At 45.5% G+C, this 24,492-nt stretch overlaps 1 protein-coding gene across 5 annotated transcripts in view; it reads left to right on the top strand.

Moving 5' to 3' along the window:
- The window catches only part of GRIK1 (glutamate ionotropic receptor kainate type subunit 1), a 376,723-nt gene that overhangs the window by 327,055 nt on the left and 25,176 nt on the right, over positions 1 to 24,492 (top strand). For 2 of the 5 annotated variants that reach the window (XM_069760824.1, XM_069760825.1), the window contains 3 exons: positions 1,540 to 1,765; positions 7,644 to 7,894; positions 9,544 to 9,705. In XM_069760824.1, the coding sequence (XP_069616925.1) occupies positions 1,540 to 1,765; positions 7,644 to 7,894; positions 9,544 to 9,693 (627 nt within the window). In that variant the 3' untranslated portion in view covers positions 9,694 to 9,705. Of the gene's footprint in view, positions 1 to 1,539; positions 1,766 to 7,643; positions 7,895 to 9,543; positions 9,718 to 24,492 lie in introns of all 5 variants that reach the window. The other 3 variants (XM_069760826.1, XM_069760823.1, XM_069760822.1) reach the window with 2 other exon arrangements.

The raw sequence follows: 24,492 nt of genomic DNA, 5'->3' as shown, positions 1-24,492 counted from the left end.
TGAAAATATATGCATATGTTTTTGTCTAAACTTCAAAGGAAATGTGTCAACTTTAGGCCTTTTAGAGATCATTTAATCTTCAACTTGCTTAACTGTTCACAATAACAGCAGTTTTGAACACGGGTGCCCACATTTACATGCTATGATATTTGAGAAAATTATTTTTGCATTTCGGATTTTTTTTTAAAATGTTGCACTGTTTTCTTTTTCAGACTCTATGTTTTCACATTCTTTAACATGGTCTTTGGTCATGAATCCGTTCTGAGAAGCCCAGAAAAAGAATTAGAAACTCTCTCATTGGAGCATTAGAACGTGATCACTGCCAGCAATAGACAGTGCAACACAGAGGCAATAGAAGACAAATGGTGCAACATTTTTAATGAAACCCAATCACAAAAAATTATTTTTAGCCAAAATTACAAGCATTTAAATAAGAAAAATGGCACGAAGTGTGAACAAAATATTGACGTGCATTTTATGTCTTTTGAGAAGATAAAAACCTGCAAAAGATCTGTCAGTCGTTCGGTTTCCTCAACTATTTTGTAATATTTATGGTACTGCTGAGTTAAAACATGCTACAGGGGACCCGGTGCTATCGTCATGTCTGAAGAGACCGCAAAGGCCCTAAAGTCATAGCATTCTCAGGATGGGTTATATATATACTATCTTTTAGAGTCCGACAGCTGGAAACCCGACAAATTATGAGTTTGGAGTTTCCAAAGCCACTTATATGAACGGAGTGGTAGTGCGCATGCCCCATAACTCCGTTATTGACTTTCTTTTGGAGTAGCGAATATGCAGGAATGCTACCACTCCGGTAGACCCCATAGAAGTGTTTATGAAAGCTTCACCACTCGTGAGAACAAGGTTTGTAAAGTCCCTTGGATGAATGGAGTGGTAGGGCTCATGAGTGACCTTACCATCATTCAGTACAAGATGTTACACATGCACACTACCGTGCCCATAGACCTATAGAAGTTTTATGCATGCCTCGCCACCAGTTACGTAGGAATTCCAAAGTCTCCAGTGGGAATGGAGCAGTATTGCGCATGCGCGACCACCACTCCATATACATTCTATTGGAGTGGCGTTACCACTCCCATAGACCCGTGAGTAGGTTGTTGCGCATGCACCTACCATTCCATTCACACTTTTCGAGTCTTGTGGGTTTGCTGATTCTGCGCCCAGTGCCCAATAATATTTAGTCAATTTGGAGATTATGTTCTGCTGCTTGACGGTCTCATGACATCCGCAACTCGACCACATGGGACACTACCATAATGAAAAAGGCAATCAGCTAAGACCGCCCATAGAATAAGTCATAATTAAAATCTCCTACCAGTCTCCCTGCCATGTTGTATTGGCCAACAGAAGAAGAAAAGTCTGATAAGTACTTCGGACCATCATCTTATGTCAATGCCCAACCTAAGGGATCTGGAAAATGCCTGACATAATAATGCCATCTGCCAATCGGCGTGAAGTCTTCATTTCAAAGACATTCATCATACATTACTAACAATTACTTTTCACTACTTCCAGAAATCCAAAATCTCCACGTATGAGAAGATGTGGGCATTTATGACCAGTAGGCAGCAGACGGCACTCGTGAAGAACAATGATGAGGGCATTCAGAGGGTTCTTACCACCGATTACGCGCTGCTCATGGAGTCCACCAGTATTGAATTTGTCACACAGCGGAACTGCAACCTTACCCAGATTGGAGGCCTCATTGACTCCAAGGGTTATGGAGTTGGCACACCTATTGGTAAGTTGCAGAAGCTGGTGGGGGGATTGAATTTACTAATGCAGTGAACCTAAAGCCTCGTTCATACAAGGTTGTTCACTAAAGATGGCTAACGTGATTTGAGGCCAATCAGATTAACTTCATATTGTATACAAATTTGAGCTTGCCAGAACCCGAATATTTTTCAATTATTTTTTTTTTCAAATCAAGGAAAATGGGGGCTTCCTGCGTAGCTCCCTGTCCGTCCCTCCTTCGGCCCGCTTCTTCCCTTTGGCTCCCATCTTTTCTGTCTTCACTGTTCGGCATTTCTAGTGCTGACCAGGCGTCCAGTGTGATAATGACAGTGCACATCACAATGCCGCACAAGACCAAGCAAGCACTGAAGAGTGAAGAAGACTGCAGTTTAGAGATGGACGAACTCCTGTATGTTCGGGTCTGGTGGGTTCAGACGAACAGTTAAAAAAAAGTTTGGGTTTGGGTATCAGAACAGTATCCGGACCCAAACCCAGACCCCATTAACTTGATTGGGGGGGCCCGAACATCCAGTGTTTGACGCGCTGTCATGCACATGCACCGCTTTTGATCAGCGGTAAAATCATTGCTGCCAGTCAGACAGCCATCGTTCCTATGCTGTCAAATGACGATGAGAGCCCGCACCTGTGATCGGAGGTATAGAGTTCATCGCCGGTCACTGGCGTCAGCTGATGGGACTACTGCTCCCATCAGCCTACGTCTGCTGCTGCTAATTACAGGAGCGTCTGATGGGAGCTTGCGCTCTAACAACATTAGCAAGGCTGGTTATCAAGAATCGAGGGCTCACCATGCTGTTGAAATTGTGAAAAACTTAAAGGGGTCTGAATACTTTCTGCACCCACTGTACATCTATGCATAAATGTGAAGACTCTTTAAAGGGGCTTTTCCATCTGCGCAAAAGGATATGAGATCACTTTATGGTCTGACCTGAGAAGCCACAACTAATCCAAACGATGACGGGACAGCGCCACTCTTATCCACAGTCTGTGCCTGGCATTACAGTGCCGGTCTATGCAAGTGAATTGGACGGAGCTACAGACGAGGCGAATCCAGCGCACTTGTCCTTTCTGTATTTCCCTCTGTGTTTTATCACATTATCTTACGTGTCGTACATTTTGCCCATTCAGTCACTTAACGACGCGCCATAAATATAAAGTTCACGTCTGAACGATTGCTTTCTATATTCTGACTGCCAATGCTGAGAAAATTATTGTTTTCCACAGCCATAAAAGTTTTGTTTTGTATTGGTTTTTTGCTGTGTGAGTGACAATGACCGATCCCTGCCCGACCCTGTATGCCGCTTGCAAACATATAAATTATGATCTGTTTTTAACCTAATAAAGCGTTTCTGGGAAGTGTTGTTAGAAAATGCTAATACCAGTGACACGGTGACAAATGCATCGCTGCATTCGGACAAACAGAGAGAAATAAAGGGCAGCGCGGCCTGATGGATAATGCCGGAGAAATCCTGAGCGAAGACTGCAGAAATTAGTGCATGTTGTTAACTCCTTCATCCCATAGAGAATAGTCACTAGGTACTAGATGTGATGACGTAGGGGGGAGATGAGCTCCTCCAAAATGCACAACATGGATATATTGGAAATTTCCATTATTGTATGTTTTTACCCCTGGAAGTCATCATTAGATGGGTGCAATGAACATGCAGTCCCTTATATATAAGTCAATGCCAGTCAGCAGCTACTAAAGCTTTCATTTATTGCTGAAAACTCAACAATTAAGTGGAAAAACCCATCAATTTAGTGCCCCTGACACCCAGTGTATAACATCTGGCCCTCACCCTCCGTGTAAAACATCCGTCCCCTCACCCCCAGTGTATAACATCTGGCATCTCACCCCAGTGCAGAATAGTCGCCCGTAGTGTTGAGCATTCCGATACCGCAAGTATCGGGTATCGGCCGATACTTGCGGTATCGGAATTCCGATACCGAGATCCGATACTTTTGTGGTTTCGGGTATCGGTATCGGATCAATAGGGATGTGTAAAATAAAGAATTAAAATAAAAAATATTGATATGCTCACCCCTCCGGCGGCCCCTGGACATCACGCTGGTAACCGGCCGGCTTCTTTGTTTAAAATGAGCGCCTTCAGGACCTGCGAATGACGTCGCGGGTTCTGATTGGTCGCGTGCCGCCCATGTGACCGGCACGCGACCAATCAGAACCCGCGACGTCATTCGCAGGTCCTGAAGGCGCTCATTTTAAACAAAGAAGCCGGCCGGTTACCAGCGTGATGTCCAGGGGCCGCCGGAGAGGTGAGCATATCAATATTTTTTATTTTAATTCTTTATTTTACACATCCCTATGGATCCCAGGGCCTGAAGGAGAGTTTCCTCTCCTACAGACCCTGGGAACCATGAGAATACCTTCCGATACTTGATGTCCCATTGACTTGTATTGGTATCGGATATCGGTATCGGCGATATCCGATATTTTTCGGGTATCGGCCGATACTATCCGATACCAATACTTTCAAGTATCGGACGGTATCGCTCAACACTAGTCGCCCGCCAGGGCCGTGGGGTACCCGGTACCGGGTCCGGTGTTCACAGGGGGATGTCACAGTGGCGACCAGGTCCGTGGCCCTGGGCGCCCATGTAAATGGGAAATTGAATAAAGTTTATGTTTGTGACGTCACCTGTGGTACTCGGTCAGTGGGGACCGACGCTGCTTTAAGGGGTCCTCTGGGGTGATATTATGGCAGCTAGATGGTAGATAAAGTGTATCCCCAGGGCTCCCGGTGTGTAGATGGAAGATGGTAAATGGTGCAGTAAAGAATGAGGACACAGGTTTGCAGTCTCTTTACCTGGTTTACTGAAGACTTCAGGCAGCCACAGTCCAGGGTACCAGATCACAGGACAGGCAGAGTCCGGCCAGCTTGGAAGCGAATTCAGAGTCCCCTTTACAAGGTGGAGATGAAAGCCTTCCTCTAGCACGGTGGTGTTGTAGTAGCTTAGTGCCTATGGCTTCAGATAAGGTCCTCACTGTTCTTCTCTGTCCCCCATATAGGATAGGACAATACCTGTATAACAGGTAACTCAAGCCTTTTTACAGGGACTCTATCACGCCCTGGGCTCTATGTGTTACTGTGTCTTCGGGTGTGTGTGGCAGACAGGTAACTTTCAGTTCAGCTGTCCTGCCGGTGTCTGCTGTAAGTCGTAGAGTCCCTTACAACCTCGGTGTTCCTGCTACCGGTGATCTTCGCTTCAGAAAGAGGCAGCTCGTTAGCAGCTGGTCTCCCCCTGATATCACTCTCCTGTGCTTCACTCTCCTGCACACGTTCCTGTCCTTTCCTTCTTAAGTCTCTTTCTTTAGTAGCTGTAGCAACTCTGGCTACACTGTTGTGAATTCTGTTGTCGGGCTCCCTCCTGTGGTCATGAATGGTACTTCAGCTGGTTCTGTCCATGGACTTCCTCTGGTGGGTGTTTCTGAGTTTCACAGGTGACGAGGTTAATTCGTTAGCTGCTGCTCTATTTAACTCCACTTAGATCTTTGCTCCATGCCACCTGTCAATGTTCCAGTATTGGTCTGTTCACTCCTGGATCGTTCTTGTGACCTGTCTTCCCATCAGAAGCTAAGTTCCAGCTTGTATTTCTTTGGTTTGCTATTTTTCTGTCCAGCTTGCTTTTTAATTTGTTGTCTTGCTTGCTGGAAGCTCTGGGACGCAGAGGGAGCGCCTCCGCACCGTGAGTCGGTGCGGAGGGTCTTTTTGCGCCCTCTGCATGGTCTTTTTGTAGGTTTTTGTGCTGACCGCAAAGTAACCTTTCCTATCCTCGGTCTGTTCAGTAAGTCGGGCCTCACTTTGCTAAATCTATTTCATCTCTGTGTTTGTAATTTTCATCTTTACTCACAGTCATTATATGTGGGGGGCTGCCTTTTCCTTTGGGGAATTTCTCTGAGGCAAGGTAGGCTTTATTTTTCTATCTTCAGGGCTAGCTAGTTTCTTAGGCTGTGCCAAGTTGCATAGGGAGCGTTAGGCGCAATCCACGGCTATTTCTAGTGTGTTTGATAGGTTTAGGGATTGCGGTCAGCAGAGTTCCCACGTCCCAGAGCTCGTCCTTATTATCAGTAACTATCAGGTCATTCCGGGTGCTCTTAACCACCAGGTCCATTATTGTCCTGACCACCAGGTCATAACACTACACGGCTCCTTCAGTCCTTCCGACACTCGATGTCTGACTGCTCTCTCCTCTGTCCTCTGACAGAATCTGACTAACTTCCCTCCAAACCACAATATATATGCATATGCAGGGGAATCACCTAAGGATAGGATCAAAAGCTCCCCCTTGTGGCCTGGAGTGTGAACATGTTGTGTGTATGGTGATTACCTGATAAAAGATATCCTTCATCGCTTCCAAGCATAACATCACTCTCCCCGTGAGGAAAGCAATGTCACTGTGACGACCAGAACCCTGGAGCACCACATATAATTTCCAGCTCCTCACCCCAGTGCATAAGAGCTGGCCCCTCACCCCAGTGTATAACAGCTGGCCCCTCGCCCCCTGTGTATAACAGGCAGCCCCTTGCCCCAGTGTATGACATCCAGTGCATCGCCTCCAATGTTTAACATCTGGCACCATGCCCCCAGTGTATGACATCCGGCCCTTTGCCCCCAGTGTATGACATCTGTCACCTCGCTCCCAATGTATAACATGTGACCCCTCGCCCCACAGTGTATGACATCCTTGCCCTTGCCCCCAGTGTATGACATCTGGCCCCTCGCCCCCAATGTATGACATCCGGCCCTTCGCCCCCAATGTATAACATCTGGCACCTCTCCCCCAATGTTTAACATCTGTCACCACGCCCCAGTGTATGACATCCGGCCCCTTGCCCCCAGTGTATGACATCTGTCACCTCGCTCCCAATGTATAACATCTGACCCCTCGCCCCACAGTGTATGACATCCTTGCCCTTGCCCCCAGTGTATGACATCCGGCCCCTCGACCCCAATGTATGACATCTGGCCCTTCGCCCCCAATGTATGACATCTGGCACCTCACCCCCAATGTTTAACATCTGGCACCTCGCCCACAATGTATGACATCCGACTCCTCGCCCCAAATGTATGACATCCGGCCCCTTGCCCCCAATGTACAACATCCGACCCTTGCCCCCCAGTGTATGAAAACCGGCTTCATTGCTCCCAGTGTATAACATCCTGCCCTTTGCCCCAGTGTACAGTATAACATCATACCTCTTGCCTCAAGTGTTTGACATCCAGCTCCTCGCAGTGTATGACAACCGGCCTCATTGCCCCCTGTGTATAACATCCAGCCCCTTGCACCCAGTTTATGACATCCGGCCCCTCACCCCCAGTTTATAGTATCCGACCACTCGCCCACAGTGTGTAACATATGACCTCTCACCCCAGGTGTAAAACATCCGGCCTCATTGTCCCCAGTGTATAATATCTGTCCCCATGCCGCCAGTGTATAACAGCCAGCCCCTCACCTCCAGTGTATAATATTGGAAACTGGTTCTTGGCAGTGATGGATCAAAATTCTCTATCTGGTGTCTCACAGATGAGTCTGGGATTGGTGAACACCAGGAGGGGAATAAGCCGCTACTAGACACCTCTGTAGGCTTCCTATCACTTTTTCCATGATGAAATATGACTGCCCAATCCTTTCCTCCCTCTTCCATCTGCATTAGGGAAAAGTCATGCATCACTTTAGTGGGAGAGCCCTGGTTAGTATTGGTTATAATGGTTATTATATGCACCGCTCTGTTTATTTTTTTAGCATTTCCAAGTTGTTTCCTGTCCCTCTGCTGATTCCCACCATAATCCCTACAGGACTGGGACCACCCTACAATAATGTCATCTTTACCTCTAATGTCCCGTCAGGTTCTCCATACAGAGACAAAATCACCATTGCTATTCTCCAGCTACAAGAGGAAGGCAAATTACATATGATGAAGGAGAAGTGGTGGAGAGGGAATGGCTGCCCAGAAGAAGACAGTAAAGAAGCCAGCGCCTTAGGGGTGGAGAACATCGGAGGAATCTTCATAGTGCTCGCCGCGGGGCTCGTTCTGTCCGTCTTTGTAGCCATTGGAGAATTCATCTATAAATCCAGGAAAAATAGCGACATAGAACAGGTGAGAATGAGACCTCTCCGCAGGTCCGACCTCCATTAGATGGTTGTGATCATCTACCAGGTTGGGAACGTTCCAGCACTTGATGACATCCTTGCTATGTCTATTCTCACATTGCGAAAAGATTTGTTGTATGTTAGTTAATTGTGGCATTGAGTTCACTGTCATCACCTGCCCGCACCCAACGGAATGGCTGGAAAGATGATACAAACCCTCCCCCGTCGGGGTCATACCTATAAAGTGAGTCAGTCTTGTTCGCCATTGGGTTACGGAAGACTTCACTGTGACCTTTCCATAAATTTGCTTCTGGACTCCCAATAGCTCACATGCTGGCAAAATGCTCAACTGGCTATAATACAGAGCACAACTACAGGGTGGCCACATATAGGCACATAGAGCATAAACATCTCCCAACAGAGTATCCTAAAATCTTATTTTTTTTATGTTTTTTTTACATGCCAGTCATCTTCCACCACTAATTTCAAGATATTTGGTTCTTTATCCATTAACGTAGCATTTATTCCAAACAAACGAGCATTTATTCTGACATTGAGTAACGCAGCCGTTCCCGTACAAAGTAAATGATTGTCCACACAAGCGGAGAAGAAGAGCTACGCTAACGTTGTATCACGCTATGTCGGACTGTTTAACTCCTGATACATCTGTATGGCTCAAACTTCTAAAATTAAGCCAGTCCACACCTGTCACCCAAACCCATTTTTTTTCCCTTTTCACCTTTAAGGGTGTAAGCAGATGATGGTATCATGGATCTGCCATGAGTATGCATGTAATGTTATGGTATATGGTGCCTTTTTATTGAAGCACTAAGCTAATTTTTCTTACGAATTCATATAAAATCCATAAGAAAATACATTTTATGTTCTTTTATTGCATTATTATAAAGTATTCCCCTCCTACCTCGAGAGGCCACTGTTTTGACCTAAAAAGTTGCCATGCTCCATCAGCTAAATTTCTCTGGATCCATAATCTGGACTCCTCGACACCCTGTGTAACGTGCCAGCCCACCTATCCCAGCTCAATGATCTTTCTGTCACGTGGTAGTAGCTTTCAGAGCAAAAAGGAGACACATTTGAGTTTGGGAGGAGTTAAAAGGAAGCAATGATGTCCTGACCACCACCCTGTAGCCATCAGGTCATTGTTGGTCATGACGGTTCGGCAGTGACTGTTGGTACAGCATCAGAGGAGCAAAGTTGAGGCGGATTCCAGTCCTGGGTATATTCTCTTTTTTCTTCTTCTCTAGATTGACAAATTTAAAAATATAACGGAGAGCCCCTTTAAAGAATATAGAATATTTCCACATGTTCTTATACTGGTGCCGGGTATTTCAGAACTATGCGCCACTTCAGTTATCATACCGTCAGTGTTGCCTAGTTATCTTCAGCTTTGTTCTTTTTTTTTTTCTCATTTCCCAATTTTTCTTTTTCAAGAAATTACCACCATGTACCATGATTTGTGTTATGATTTATTTTGGGGTATGAATTTATGTAAACGTTACATGTATAACATTTATTTTTCATTGTTTCTGTTGCATCATTCTTCTGCATTCATTATGTTGTAATATCATTGCCATATAATTACTATTATTATTATTTATGCATGTTTTTTTTCTTTTATTCCTTTCGCATGTAAAGGCCTTTTGTTTCTTTTATGGGATGCAATGTAAACCCACTCACCCGTCCAACTCGACTTCGGGGACCACTCTGTCCACGGAATTAGACTGTGGCAAATTGCTTCGGGAGGAGAGAGGAATACGAACACAACCCTCTATACATACAGTATAATGTACAAGAAAGGTGTGTGCCTAGGTCCGTGCAAATGATCACTTCTCTTGGTTTTCATGGTTTCGGGGGGTTTTCATGGATTAGCAGCCACAATGCAGAAATTAATTAAGAAAAAAAGACTGTAGTATTAATTACTGGGCTAAGTGGCAATTTGAGAAGACCGAGTGGCAGCGTTGGTGCCCCTCTGAGCTCATTCCGGTAGAGATGGGATGAGTTTCCATACATTACCTCTGTCCGAACACTTGTTTTTTTGCCAGAACTGGACACAACTGATGACAAAGTTGTGCTCAGATATGCCATCCATAGCCACATTTGAAGATGTTTTATCTGGTTCTTGACTTGACCGGTGGAAAAACTGTTGCGTTGGATGCCAAGGAACGATTCCACGAGATCAGTTCTATCGGTCAAGGTACAAGGTCTCGGGTTATGTTTCTTCATGAGTCCAAAAACCACAAGTGTTTCAGTCAGAAACAACTTTCATGAAACTTTCCTATTTTGAATAGTTTTTGAATGAGGTTTTTCTTTTACTGTAGAGGTTCTGAAAAGTTGTGCAAACATTTTTTCTTTCCTACAAAACATTGTTTGCTCCCTTTCCATAAAACAGTGCCTAATTTGTAAAGGTTTCCTTCAGGATCCACTTCAAAGGAGTGACCTACACTTTTTTTTTTCCACCAGGCAATTTTTCCAAAACCTCTTCAGCAAAAAAAAAAGACCTAAAAAAAACTCTTAGTCGATTTCTCATAGAATTAATTTAAAAGATTTTCCTAACAGTTTTTGAAGCAATTTTTGAGGAGGATGTTTGAACGGATTTGCTAAAAAAACACTATGTACTCATAACCTTATACCTTGCAATTAGTAGAAGTCTAAGGAATTTGCAAGCTGTAGAGCACATTACTTCTCACAACTGAAGGGACATCCTTGTGGCAGGGGTTAGTCCTGACGGCATGGCATGGGCACCAGAAGCTTGCACCCCCAATTCCACACATGGGCCTCGATTCATCAAAACTAGCAATTTGCACACCAGTCTTGACATATTGGAATTAGATACTCCTGATTTATTAAGAGGAGCTTGCCTTTTAATGATTCAAGAGCGACTGACTATTGGCGTGTTCCTCTGTCACAAATCCTCGAGTCGGGGAATTGAGTAAAATTTCTGGCATAAGGAACGCCACAGCTCATTGTCAATTAGACCAGCTGTGTTATCGCTCCCCTGTCCCACTAACAAAATTCTGCCAATTTTGGCAGAGCGGGGTGAAACCTGTGTGAAAACACCATAAGGCTCAAAATTTTTGCTCAATTTCGCTTTCATATTACCTTTCACACATCTCGCGCCTCTTCGAACTATCAAGTGACTTATCTTTAGACATCTCTTCTTGGACAAATTGTTCATTCGATGGGCTACATAATTAATGGATTCTATTGCTGTAAAAGTGACTTTTTAAGAAATTAAAAATCATCAAATTTTTGAAATAACATTTTTTTGTGAACCTACCGTGTGCTTTACCGTTGCTTAACCTAAAGGGGAGAATGCCGGTGGCAAAATCAATAACAGAAATCGCCGTATGGCAGGTTTATAAATCCGTATCGCAGGTCAGTGACCGTGAAGGAATATTCCATATCGTGTGGATTACATTTTTTATTTTATTCTTATCCACATGGCAGCCACTTGTATTCTACTGTGGATTTTACTTCCAAAAATCTTTAGGTAAAATCCACAGCTTTTGTGACACACATGGATCTACCATTAGGATGTGGGACGTTGTATTACAGTCCAAGCAAAATGGAAGGGATTTTACTAAATCTTATCCACACGCTGCACGAAAAGCCACACCGTGTCAATGTGTGCTGGAATTTTTCACTACAGATTTCACCCTTTGCAATCCATAGTCACAAATCTGAATAGAACTACTGCAGACTGTAAAGCAGATTTTTCGGTAGATTTTTCAAAAATCTGCTTTGATCTTTTCTTAGAAAGAAGAAAAATAAGCCAGCTCACCCGTGATGCATAAACCAATCTTCGGGAGCACGGACCCGCTGTGTCCAGGCGTATAAAGTAAAAAAAAGAAAGAATGTCCAGCTTCACCGAATCCGTAAAAAAGAGTTTTCTTTATTCACAAACATTTTTAAAGTTTGTGAATAAAGAAAACTCTTTTTTAGGGATTCGGTGAAGCTGGACATTCCTTTCTTTTTTTGATCTTTTCTGCAATATTTACATCATATATCTGACTTCTTATAGCTGGAATGTGTATCAAGAACCAAAAAGTTCTTGCCTATTTTGCCATACATATTTTTTTTAACATGTGGCTATATGGGGGCTTTGGCCAGGACAAGAGATCACACCTTTACCATAATGAAATTGAGTCAGATTGTGACCCACACTACACAGCGACCGAGGCAAACAAGTCGCAAAAAATCTTCTGGCCCCGACTTTTGTGACTTGCTTATCTCGGTACCTTCTGGATCGCAATCCAACCCCTTGAAATGTCATCCACATGCAGAGATCTTTGACCACAAGACCTGCGTCATGGCCAAAGCCACTGTTTAGACCCAGCTTTATGTATATACTGGACTCATTTAGGCACATGCATAAAAAAGAGAGGATCCCTTAAGAGGTTTTTATTGGAAATAGCCCCTCTGGGGCATCCTCACACCAATGTGCAACCAGTTTGACTCCCATTGTAACAATGCAGCATCCCATGAGCAAAGGTCTGGCACGGTAATGGACCCCATAGGTCCAGCAGAAGACTAGCCCATTTTAACCCCAATCGCTTATTAGGGACTAACATTGGTCTAGTCTAAACTCCAAGAAATGGGTGCGAGAATAACAAGTCATAAATTCAAGAACGCAATCATGAAAAAAGAGAGGACTGCGTATATTGACAAAATGCCTATCAATAATATACAAAGCAATATAAAATCTAAAAAAATAAAATACATGAAAACATATTTTATAGTCCTAAATCTCAAGCAAGAGACACAATTTTTCAAAAGCATTTCAGACACAGAAAGAGCGATAATATACGATTGGGCTCAGTGTGCACCTTAACCTATTCAAAACCCACTATAATAGGCAGCATAAAACAATTGATGATGACCAAAACCTGTGCAGAGAGTAGGAAGGGAGTAGGGAGAAGGAAGCCAAATGAGTTGACCCATGTCCTGTGGCTTCCACGGGGATCACAGGCTAATGTGTCTGTCCTCAATTTATAGCCAATAATGATAGTAAGGAAAGATTATCGGCAAATGAGTAAAGGCACCTGTGGGTTTGCGAGCAGGCATCCGGTTCACAACTGTGTGTAAGCATCAGACCGTCTGTCCTAGAGAGGGTGCGTATTATTTCGCCGGATTTGTTCCAACGGCAGCGTCAGTAATTGTGGTAGTTAGAAGGAAAATTGGCGAATTGTCTCCGCGGCTCTTGTTTTGATCAGCCAGATATACCACACTCCACATCGATGATGTTACCCTTGGAAGTCTGATTTAAAGAGGAGTCGGAAATTCCGCCAGGTAAGAATAGGTTCACCGGGCACCTATACAGCAGCAACAGACTGCTGACATGTTTGCTAGACCATATCCTAAGAATCATAAACTTAAAGAGAACACCTCATATATGAAAAACACCAAAAAAAGGACACATTCAAGAAAAAACACCAAAAAACAGTCAAAGATGCTTACCTGTCTAAATAGGCCTCAATACAAATGCACAAGCAGGGTGCAGCGGACCCAAACAAAATAGCAAATGCACAGGTGCAATACCTAATGAAACAGCCAGCCTTCAATAAGGGTTTGGCCGTGTGGTACACCAATGCACTAAGATAAAATACTCTGTATGTGGCGTGTTCACACAAGGAATACAAAGCATATGGCTACAGCCTATTAATAACGCCCTATGGCGGGCTGCCCAGTGCTAAAATGCATCCCGTGTGAACAGAGGCCACAGTGTACAGAACAATTTGGGCCCAGCTGCACCCTGCAAAAAATATACGTGCAAAAAAAACATATAAATATATGTAAGGTATTAGTTGATATTAGGGCCATAATATGGAAGCTGGCAACCCACGCCAAGGGTCCTTACTAGAGTTGAGCGACCTTGACCTTTTTAGAGTCGAGCCGGGTTTTGCGAAACCCGACTATGTCCAAAGTCGGGTCGAGTGAAATCGGCCGATTATGACGTAAAGTCGGGATCGACCGAAATAGCAGCATAGTCGGCAGTGAGTGGGGGCCAGGAAAACACCTAGAGTACCCATTTTAATGTCAAAACCATCCATTCTTCTTAATGAAGCTTGTCAAGCGTAATTTACCTTATAATAATTGGAAGGCATTTGAAATTGGGGGTCATTTGGCTAAAGTTGTGGGGGGTAGGGCTGGTTCAAGTAATTAGTGGGCCCAGGAAATCTGGACCACGTCACGGCAGTGGAGCAGGGAGAGGTAAGTATTTCAACTTTGCAAGTGCTGTGAACCTGAGCAAGCAGGGGGGGCCCACTCGTTGGCATTGGCACTGGCACAGGGCCCCTCAAAGTACAGCGGTGTGTTTGCACGGCGGGGGCGCCTCCCACCGGCAGCAACACTTTTGCGTACTATGAGAGGCCCTGTGCCAGTGACGTCGCCAACTAGTATTCCTCCCCCCACCTGATGAAGGAACCTGCACTTTCATCTGCACCTTCCTCTTTGTCCCCGTGTAAGGTGGTATGGTATGCGGGAAGAGCAACCTGACTTTCAGCAGGGTCACAATGTTGTTGTGTAGCGTGCACGGGGAATGTTGCGTTATGGGTCAATGTACCAGCAGACTCATCTATCACTGGCTGGGCAATGGGCACGATGAAGTGGAAACACAGATATAGGCCCAAAGAAGAAAGTGGGCTAAATGCAGTTCAAAATTGGTAACACAGGAATAACCAGGGGGCATTGCAGTGGAGGACAACTGGAATGAGAGGCTGACACAGAGAGTAGGGCCAAATCAGTAAGTAGTCGAAATGCAGTTCAAAATTGGCAACCGTAGTAAACAGGCGGCACAGCTTTGTTCAGTGGAGGAGAACAGCAAGGAGTGGCAGACACCGATAGTAGGCCCCAACCCAACTAGTAGGCCAAATGCAGTCTAACATTAACAACTACTTAACGAGAGGCTGAAAATGGAATTTCAGGACAGGAAACCAGGAGAACAGCAAGGAGTGGCAGACACCGATAGTAGGCCCCAAACCAACTAGTACGCCAAATGCAGTTGTTCCATTTAACCACAATTTAATGAGAGCCTGAAGATAGAAGCTCAGGAAAGGCAACCTGGGGAACACCTTGGAGTGTAACACACCATCTCTCTCCACCCCATACCCATTTTGTAGGCCTAATGCTGTGTACTTTTCTACAACTACTAAACGAGAGTCGGAAGACCGAAGCAATGGCAAGGAAACCTGGGGAACACCTTGGAGTGTAACACACCATCTCTCTCCACCCCATACCCAATTTGTAGGCCTAATGCAGCCTACTTTCCGACACCTACTAAACGAGAGCATGAAGATCGAAGTTCAGGAAAGGCAACCTGGGGAACACCTTGGAGTGTAACACACCATCTCTCTCCACCCCATACCCATTTTTTAGGCCTAATGCAGTGTACTTTTCTACAACTACTAAACGAGAGTCGGAAGACCGAAGCAATGGCAAGGAAACCTGGGGAACACCTTGGAGTGTAACACACCATCTCTCTAAACCCCATTCCCCATTTTTTAGGCCTAATGCAGCCTACTTTCCGACACCTACTAAACGAGAGCATGAAGATCGAAGCTCAGGAAAGGCAACCTGGGGAACACCTTGGAGTGTAACACACCATCTCTCTCCACCCCATACCCATTTTGTAGGCCTAATGCTGTGTACTTTTCTACAACTACTAAACGAGAGTCGGAAGACCGAAGCAATGGCAAGGAAACCTGGGGAACACCTTGGAGTGTAACACACCATCTCTCTCCACCCCATACCCAATTTGTAGGCCTAATGCAGCCTACTTTCCGACACCTACTAAACGAGAGCATGAAGATTGAAGCTCAGGAAAGGCAACCTGGGGAACACCTTGGAGTGTAACACACCATCTCTCTCCACCCCATACCCAATTTGTAGGCCTAATGCAGCCTACTTTCCGACACCTACTAAACGAGAGCATGAAGATCGAAGCTCAGGAAAGGCAACCTGGGGAACACCTTGGAGTGTAACACACCATCTCTCTCCACCCCATACCCATTTTTTAGGCCTAATGCAGTGTACTTTTCTACAACTACTAAACGAGAGTCGGAAGACCGAAGCAATGGCAAGGAAACCTGGGGAACACCTTGGAGTGTAACACACCATCTCTCTCCACCCCATTCCCCATTTTTTAGGCCTAATGCAGCCTACTTTCCGACACCTACTAAACGAGAGCATGAAGATCGAAGCTCAGGAAAGGCAACCTGGGGAACACCTTGGAGTGTAACACACCATCTCTCTCCACCCCATACCCATTTTGTAGGCCTAATGCAGCGTTCTTTTCTACAACTACTAAACGAGAGCATGAAGATCGAAGCTCAGGAAAGGCAACCTGGTGAAGACCTTGGAGTGTAACACAACCTGTCTCTACACCCCATACCAAATTTGTAGGCCTAATGCAGCGTAGTTTCCACCAACTACTAAACGAGAGCCGGAAGATCGAAGCTCATGAAAGGCAACCCGGGGAACACCTTGGAGTGTAACACAACCTCTCTCTACACCACGAAAGGGCTGATTCTTAGGAAGGAAGGCTGTTGTAAATAAGCATTGCGCGTCCGAGGGTGATTATATTCTTATTCGGTATCTACTCACCCTCGGACGCGCCATGCTTCTTGATTTGTAATTAATGTTTATTTGCAATGTGCTTTTGACTTACTCAATTATTTTTTTAATTATTGATTTTATTAAATTAATAGTTTAACATCTTATTGGAAATAATTTAAAGGAGACGCGACAGGACAACACTCGGTGGATGCCATATCTGTGTTAACAACTCCAAAAAACTTTCAGTTAACTTCTTGCAGGAGAAAGAAATTGTAGCTGTTGGACCTTTGTAGTACAGTTCCAGATATTTGTTGTGTGTTTGTTTTGATTGTTAAAATGTCTGCATTTGAGATCTCAACACGATCTTATTTTTTATAATCAAATTAATTTTTTAAATATTTTATTAGGTTGGTTCAAGGGGTACACGGGCCGCAGTAGACAGGTCAGTGGAGGCCTAGTGGAAGGAGGGACCGCAGATGCGCCACTGTTTCACCCATACACAATTAGTAGGCCTAATGCAGCGTAGTTTCCAACAGCTACTAAACGAGAGCCGGAAGATCGAAGCTCAGGAAAGGCAACCTGGGGAACACCTTGGAGTGTAACACAACCTCTCTCTACACCACGGAAGGGCTGATTCTTAGGAAGGAAGGCTGTTTTAAATAAGCATTGCGCGTCCGAGGGTGATTATATTCTTATTCGGTATCTACTCACCCTCGGACGCGCCATGCTTCTTGATTTGTAATTAATGTTTATTTGCAATGTGCTTTTGACTTACTCAATTAATTTTTTAATTATTGATTTTATTAAATTAATAGTTTAACATCTTATTGGAAATAATTTAAAGGAGACGCGACAGGACAACACTCGGTGGATGCCATATCTGTGTTAACAACTCCAAAAAACTTTCAGTTAACTTCTTGCAGGAGAAAGAAATTGTAGCTGTTGGACCTTTGTAGTACAGTTCCAGATATTTGTTGTGTGTTTGTTTTGATTGTTAAAATGTCTGCATTTGAGATCTCAACACGATCTTATTTTTTATAATCAAATTAATTTTTTAAATATTTTATTAGGTTGGTTCAAGGGGTACACGGGCCGCAGTAGACAGGTCAGTGGAGGCCTAGTGGAAGGAGGGACCGCAGATGCGCCACTGTTTCACCCATACACAATTAGTAGGCCTAATGCAGCGTAGTTTCCAACAGCTACTAAACGAGAGCCGGAAGATCGAAGCTCAGGAAAGGCAACCTGGGGAACACCTTGGAGTGTAACACAACCTCTCTCTACACCACGGAAGGGCTGATTCTTAGGAAGGAAGGCTGTTTTAAATAAGCATTGCGCGTCCGAGGGTGATTATATTCTTATTCGGTATCTACTCACCCTCGGACGCGCCATGCTTCTTGATTTGTAATTAATGTTTATTTGCAATGTGCTTTTGACTTACTCAATTAATTTTTTAATTATTGATTTTATTAAATTAATAGTTTAACATCTTATTGGAAATAATTTAAAGGAGACGCGACAGGACAACACTCGGTGGATGCCATATCTGTGTTAACAACTCCAAAAAACTTTCAGTTAACTTCTTGCAGGAGAAAGAAATTGTAGCTGTTGGACCTTTGTAGTACAGTTCCAGATATTTGTTGTGTGTTTGTTTTGATTGTTAAAATGTCTGCATTTGAGATCTCAACACGATCTTATTTTTTATAATCAAATTAATTTTTTTTATATTTAATGATGTTGGTTCAAGGGGTACACGGGCAGCAATAGACAGGTCAGTGGAGGCCTAGTGGAAGGAGTGACGGCAGACAGGCATCAAAGGCCTAACATTGGGCTGGCTGTAGGCAAGTTAAAATTGGTTCCAGGGGAACACGGCCATCAGTGGCCTGGTCAGTGTAGTTGTAGTTGAAAGAACGGGACGCAGACAGGCTTCGAAGGCCTAACATAATAACATAGGGCTGGCTGTAGGCAAGTTAAAATTGGTTCCAGGGGAACACGGCCATCAGTGGCCTGGTCAGTGTAGTTGTAGTTGAAAGAACGGGACGCAGACAGGCTTCGAAGGCCTAACATAACAAACTTGGGCTGGCTGTAGGCACTTTTAAATTTGTTCCAGGGGTACATGGGCAGCAGTGTATGGTCAGTGGAAGTCTAGTGGAAGGAGTGACCGCAGACAGGCTTCCAAGGCCTAACATAACAAACTTGGGCTGGCTGTAGGCACTTTTAAATTGGTTCCAGGGGTACACGGCCAGCAGTGGCCTGGTCAGTGGAAGTCTAGTGGAAGGAGTGACCGCAGACAGGCTTCCAAGGCCTAACATAACAAACTTGGGCTGGCTGTAGGCACTTTTAAATTGGTTCCAGGGGTACACGGGCAGCAGTGGTCTGGTCTGTGGAAGTCTAGTGGAAGGAGTGACCGCAGACAGGCTTCCAAGGCCTAACATAACAAACTTGGGCTGGCTGTAGGCACTTTTAAATTGGTTCCAGGGGTACACGGGCAGCAGTGGTCTGGTCTGTGGAAGTCTAGTGGAAGGAGTGACCGCAGACAGGCTTCGAAGGCCTAACATAACAAACTTGGGCTGGCTGTAGGCACTTTTAAATTGGTTCCAGGGGTACATGGGCAGCAGTGGTCTGGTCAGTGGAAGTCTAGTGGAAGGAGTGACCGCAGACAGGCTTCCAAGGCCTAACATAACAAACTTGGGCTGGCTGTAGGCACTTTTAAATTGGTTCCAGGGGTACATGGGCAGCAGTGGTCTGGTCAGTGGAAGTCTAGTGGAAGGAGTGACCGCAGACAGGCTTCCAAGGCCTAACATAACAAACTTGGGCTGGCTGTAGGCACTTTTAAATTGGTTCCAGGGGTACACGGGCAGCAGTGGTCTGGTCTGTGGAAGTCTAGTGGAAGGAGTGTCCGCAGACAGGCTTCGAAGGCCTAACATAACAAACTTGGGCTGGCTGTAGGCACTTTTAAATTGGTTCCAGGGGTACACGGGCAGCAGTGGTCTGGTCAGTGGAAGTCTAGTGGAAGGAGTGACCGCAGACAGTCTTCGAAGGCCTAACATAACAAAATTGGGCTGACTGTAGGCACTTTTAAATTGGTTCCAGGGTAACACGGCCAGCAGTGGCCTGGTCAGTGTAGTAGTTGTAGAAAGAAGGGACCGCAGACAGGCTTCGAAGGCCTAACATAACAAAAATGTCAAAACAATGGTATTGTCAGTGCCAGGCATTGAAGGATGTCAGCGCCTAGACTACACATTGGTGAAGCTGTGAGAGATAATTTTGCTAGTGGTAGAGCACTGTTTGAGCTGGGGGGGGGAACTGTCTTGTGGCCGGCGGTACAGGCACAGGGCCCCTCATATTACAACGGTGTGTCTGACGTTGGGTGCGCACCACCACCGCCAGAGACACTTTATTGTACTATGAGGGACCCAGTGGCAGTGCCGTCGACCAAAAGCGGCCACACCCACCTCTTCAGACAAACAGCACTCTCAAGGGTCCAAGCGCAAAGTGGCGATAGCACGGCCCCGTGTGGGGAGTTTGGCCATTTCGTGAGGTGGAAACATGTCGTATGCTGGACAATCAGGTGAAGAAAATTACGAGATTGGAAAAGTCATTCAGAATAGTCCACAGGCAAGACCTTTTCATAGGAAAGCTAGGTGTCAGCCGGGCAGGGTGGGGCAAAAGATTTTGAAATCCAGTTGTGGTTCATTTTAATGAAGGTTAGATCATCTACATTTTGGGTAGCCAGACGAGTCCTTTTTTCTGTTAGTATTGAACCTGCAGCACTGAATACTCTTTCTGATAGGACACTAGCTGCCGGGCAAGCAAGCTCCTGCAATGCATATTCTGCCAATTCTGGCCAGGTGTCTAATTTGGATGCCCAGTAATCAAATGGGAATGACGGTTGAGGGAGAACGTCGATAAGGGATGAAAAATAGTTTGTAACCATACTGGACAAATGTTGTCTCCTGTCACTTTGAATTGATGCTGCAGTATCTGTCCTGTCTGCGGTCATAGAAAAATCACTCCACAACCTGGTCAGAAAACCCCTCTGGCCAACGCCACTTCTGATTTCTGCCCCTCTAACACCTCTGGTCTGCTGGCCCCTGGAGCTCGTGTGAGAACGATCACGGGCGCTGTGTGCAGGGAATGCCAGAAGCAAACGGTCAACAAGAGTTGATTGTTTTGTTGCTAATATTAGTTCCAAGTTCTCATGTGGCATAATATTTTGCAATTTGCCTTTATAGCGAGGATCAAGGAGGCAGGCCAACCAGTAATCGTCATCGTTCATCATTTTTGTAATGCGTGTGTCCCTTTTGAGGATACGCAAGGCATAATCCGCCATGTGGGCCAAAGTTCCCGTTGTCAAATCTGCGGTTGTGCTTGGTTGAGGGGCAGTTGCAGGCAAATCTACGTCACTTGTGTCCCTCAAAAAACCAGAACCCGGCCTTGCCACGCCACCAATTTCCCGTGCCCCCGGGAAAGCTTCCTCATTAAAAATATACTCATCCCCATCATCCTCCTCATCCTCCACCTCCTCTTCGCCCGGTACCTCGTCATGTACACTGCCCTGACCAGACAATCGCTGACTGTCATCAAGGCTTTCCTCTTCCTCTGGTGCAGACGCCTGATCCTTTATGTGCGTCAAACTTTGCATCAGCAGACGCATTAGGGGGATGCTCATGCTTATTATGGCGTTGTCTGCACTAACCAGCCGTGTGCATTCCTCAAAACACTGAAGGACTTGACACGTCTTGAATCTTCGACCACTGCACACCTGACAACTCCATGTCTGCCATCCTACTGCCTGCCCGTGTATGTGTATCCTCCCACAAAAACATAACAGCCCGCCTCTGTTCGCACAGTCTCTGAAGCATGTGCAGTGTTGAGTTCCACCTTGTTGCAACGTCTATGATTAGGCGATGCTGGGGAAGGTTCAAAGAACGCTGATAGGTCTGCATACGGCTGGAGTGTACAGGCGAACGGCGGATATGTGCGCAAAGTCCACGCACTTTGAGGAGCAGGTCGGATAACCCCGGATAACTTTTCAGGAAGCACTGCACCACCAGGTTTAAGGTGTGAGCCAGGCAAGGAATGTGTTTCAGTTGGGAAAGGGAGATGGCAGCCATGAAATTCCTTCCGTTATCACTCACTACCTTGCCTGCCTCAAGATCTACAGTGCCCAGCCACGACTGCGTTTCTTGCTGCAAGAACTCGGACAGAACTTCCGCGGTGTGTCTATTGTCGCCCAAACACTTCATAGCCAATACAGCCTGCTGACGTATGCCAGTAGCTGCCCCATAATGGGAGACCTGGTGTGCAACAGTGGCAGGTGCGGATGGAGTGTTTGTGCGACTGCGGTCTGTGGACGAGCTCTTGCTTCTGCAGGAGGACGAGGAGGAGGAGGAGGGGGTGCGAACGGCTACAGACAACTGTTTACTAGACCGTGGGCTAGGCAGAACTGTCCCAAACTTGCTGTCCCCTGTGGACCCTGAATCCACCACATTTACCCAGTGTGCCGTGATGGACACGTAACGTCCCTGGCCATGCCTACTGGTCCATGCATCTGTTGTCAGGTGCACCTTTGTGCTCACAGATTGCCTGAGTGCATGGACGATGCGCTCTTTAACATGCTGGTGGAGGGCTGGGATGGCTTTTCTGGAAAAAAAGTGTCGACTGGGTAGCTCGTAGCGTGGTACAGCGTAGTCCATCAGGTCTTTGAAAGCTTCGCTTTCAACTAACCGGTAGGGCATCATCTCTAACGAGATTAGTCTAGCTATGTGGGCGTTCAAACCCTGTGTACGCGGATGCGAGGCTAAGTATTTCCTTTTTCTAACCATAGTCTCATGTAGGGTGAGCTGGACTGGAGAGCTGGAGATCGTGGAACTAGCGGGGGTGCCGGTGGACATGGCAGACTGAGAGACGGTGGGAGATGGTATTGTTGCCGCCGGTGCCCTAGATGCAGTGTTTCCTACTACGAAACTGGTGATTCCCTGACCCTGACTGCTTTGGCCTGGCAAAGATACCTGCACAGATACAGCAGGTGGTGCGCTAAATGGTGGTCCTACACTGCCGGAAGGGATGTTGCGTTGATGACTAGCTTCATTGGCCGAGGGTGCAACAACCTTAAGGGACGTTTGGTAGTTAGTCCAAGCTTTCAAATGCATGGTGGTTAAATGTCTATGCATGCAACTAGTATTGAGACTTTTCAGATTCTGACCTCTGCTTAAGGAAGTAGAACATTTTTGACAGATGACTTTGCGCTGATCAATTGGATGTTGTTTAAAAAAATGCCAGACTGCACTCTTTCTAGCATCGGATACCTTTTCAGGCATTGCAGACTGAGCTTTAACCGGATGGCCACGCTGTCCTCCACCAGGTTTTGGCTTTGCCACGCGTTTTGGGCAAGATACGGGCCCGGCAGATGGAACCTGTGGCGATGTTGATGCCTGCTGCGGCCCCTCCTCCTCCTCTGCTTCAGAACTGCTGCCGCCTGCACCCTGTTCCCCCAATGGCTGCCAATCGGGGTCAAGAACTGGGTCATCTAATAACTCTTCTTGTACCTCCTGCGCAACTTCGTCTGTGTCACCGTGTCGTTCGGTGGTATAGCGTTCGTGATGGGGCAACATAGTCTCATCAGGGTCTGATTCTTGATCAGCACCCTGCGAGGGCAATGTTGTGGTCTGAGTCAAAGGACCAGCATAGTAGTCTGGCTGTGGCTGTGCGTCAGTGCACTCCATGTCAGATTCAATTTGTAATGGGCATGGACTGTTAACTGCTTCACTTTCTAAGCCAGGGACGGTATGTGTAAAGAGCTCCATGGAGTAACCCGTTGTGTCGCCTGCTGCATTCTTCTCTGTTGTTGTTTTTGCTGAAGAGGACAAGGAAGTGACTTGTCCCTGACCGTGAACATCCACTAACGACGCGCTGCTTTTACTTTTACCAGTTTCACGAGAGGAGGCAAAAGAGCTAGAGGCTGAGTCAGCAAGATAAGCCAAAACTTGCTCTTGCTGCTCCGGCTTTAAAAGCGGTTTTCCTAATCCCAGAAAAGGGAGCGTTCGAGGCCTTGTGTAGCCGGACGACGAACCTGGCTCCACAGCTCCAGACTTAGGTGCAATATTTTTTTCCCCACGACCACCTGATGCTCCACCACTACCACTACCCTCATTACCAGCTGACAATGAACGCCCCCGGCCACGACCTCTTCCACTAGACTTCCTCATTGTTTTAAAAACGTAACCAAACTAACGTTATTTGTTGCAGTCACACAACTTACACGGTGAGCTATAACTTCAGTATGATTTAGCTACCCCTTTACAGGTTGGTGAGACCACAGCGAAAATCAGGCCCAATGTTACACACTCTTTTTTTGGTGGCTGCAAATTAGAGAGATGCCCCACACGCAGGACTGTCACTGAAGCACAAATGTTAATATTAATGTCACACTATTATTTTTTTTTTATTTTTATTTTTTTCAGGAACACTTTAGAAACCCCCCAAAAAAAAAAAAATAGATTTTTGCAGGGAGAATTTAGAAAACAAATGTAACAAACTATATGCTTTCTATGGGCCACTGAGTGAGAGATGACGCACACAGGAATCAGGAGTGGCACACAAGCCCAGAGGCCAATATTTTTCTACCAATGATTGATGGAGTTATTTTCTCTGGTAGATTTTGGAACCCAAATCAAGGAAAAAAAATATAGGCTTTCTATGGACCACAATTGGAGAGAGAGAGAGAGAGAGAGATGGCACACCCAGGAGTCAAGACTGGCACACAAGCAGAAAGGCCAATATTAATCTCCCACTGTTTTTTTTGTTTGTTTTTTTTTTTTTTTTTTCAGGGAGACTTTAGAAAAAAAAATTATAAAAAAAATATGATTTTATCAGGAAGAATTTAGAAACCAAATAAAATAAAATTATTTTTTCAGGGAGAATTTATAAAACAAATAAAAACAAAAATAGGCGTTCTATGGCCCACTGACTGAGAGATGACGCACACAGGAGTCAGGAGTGGCACACAAGCCCAGAGGCCAATATTTTTCT

This window comes from Ranitomeya imitator, chromosome 3 (assembly GCF_032444005.1).
Source record: "Ranitomeya imitator isolate aRanImi1 chromosome 3, aRanImi1.pri, whole genome shotgun sequence".
NCBI classification, from domain to species: domain Eukaryota; kingdom Metazoa; phylum Chordata; class Amphibia; order Anura; family Dendrobatidae; genus Ranitomeya; species Ranitomeya imitator.
The sequence above is the reverse complement of the archived record's forward strand: the minus strand, read 5'-3'. Positions and strand labels throughout refer to the sequence as shown.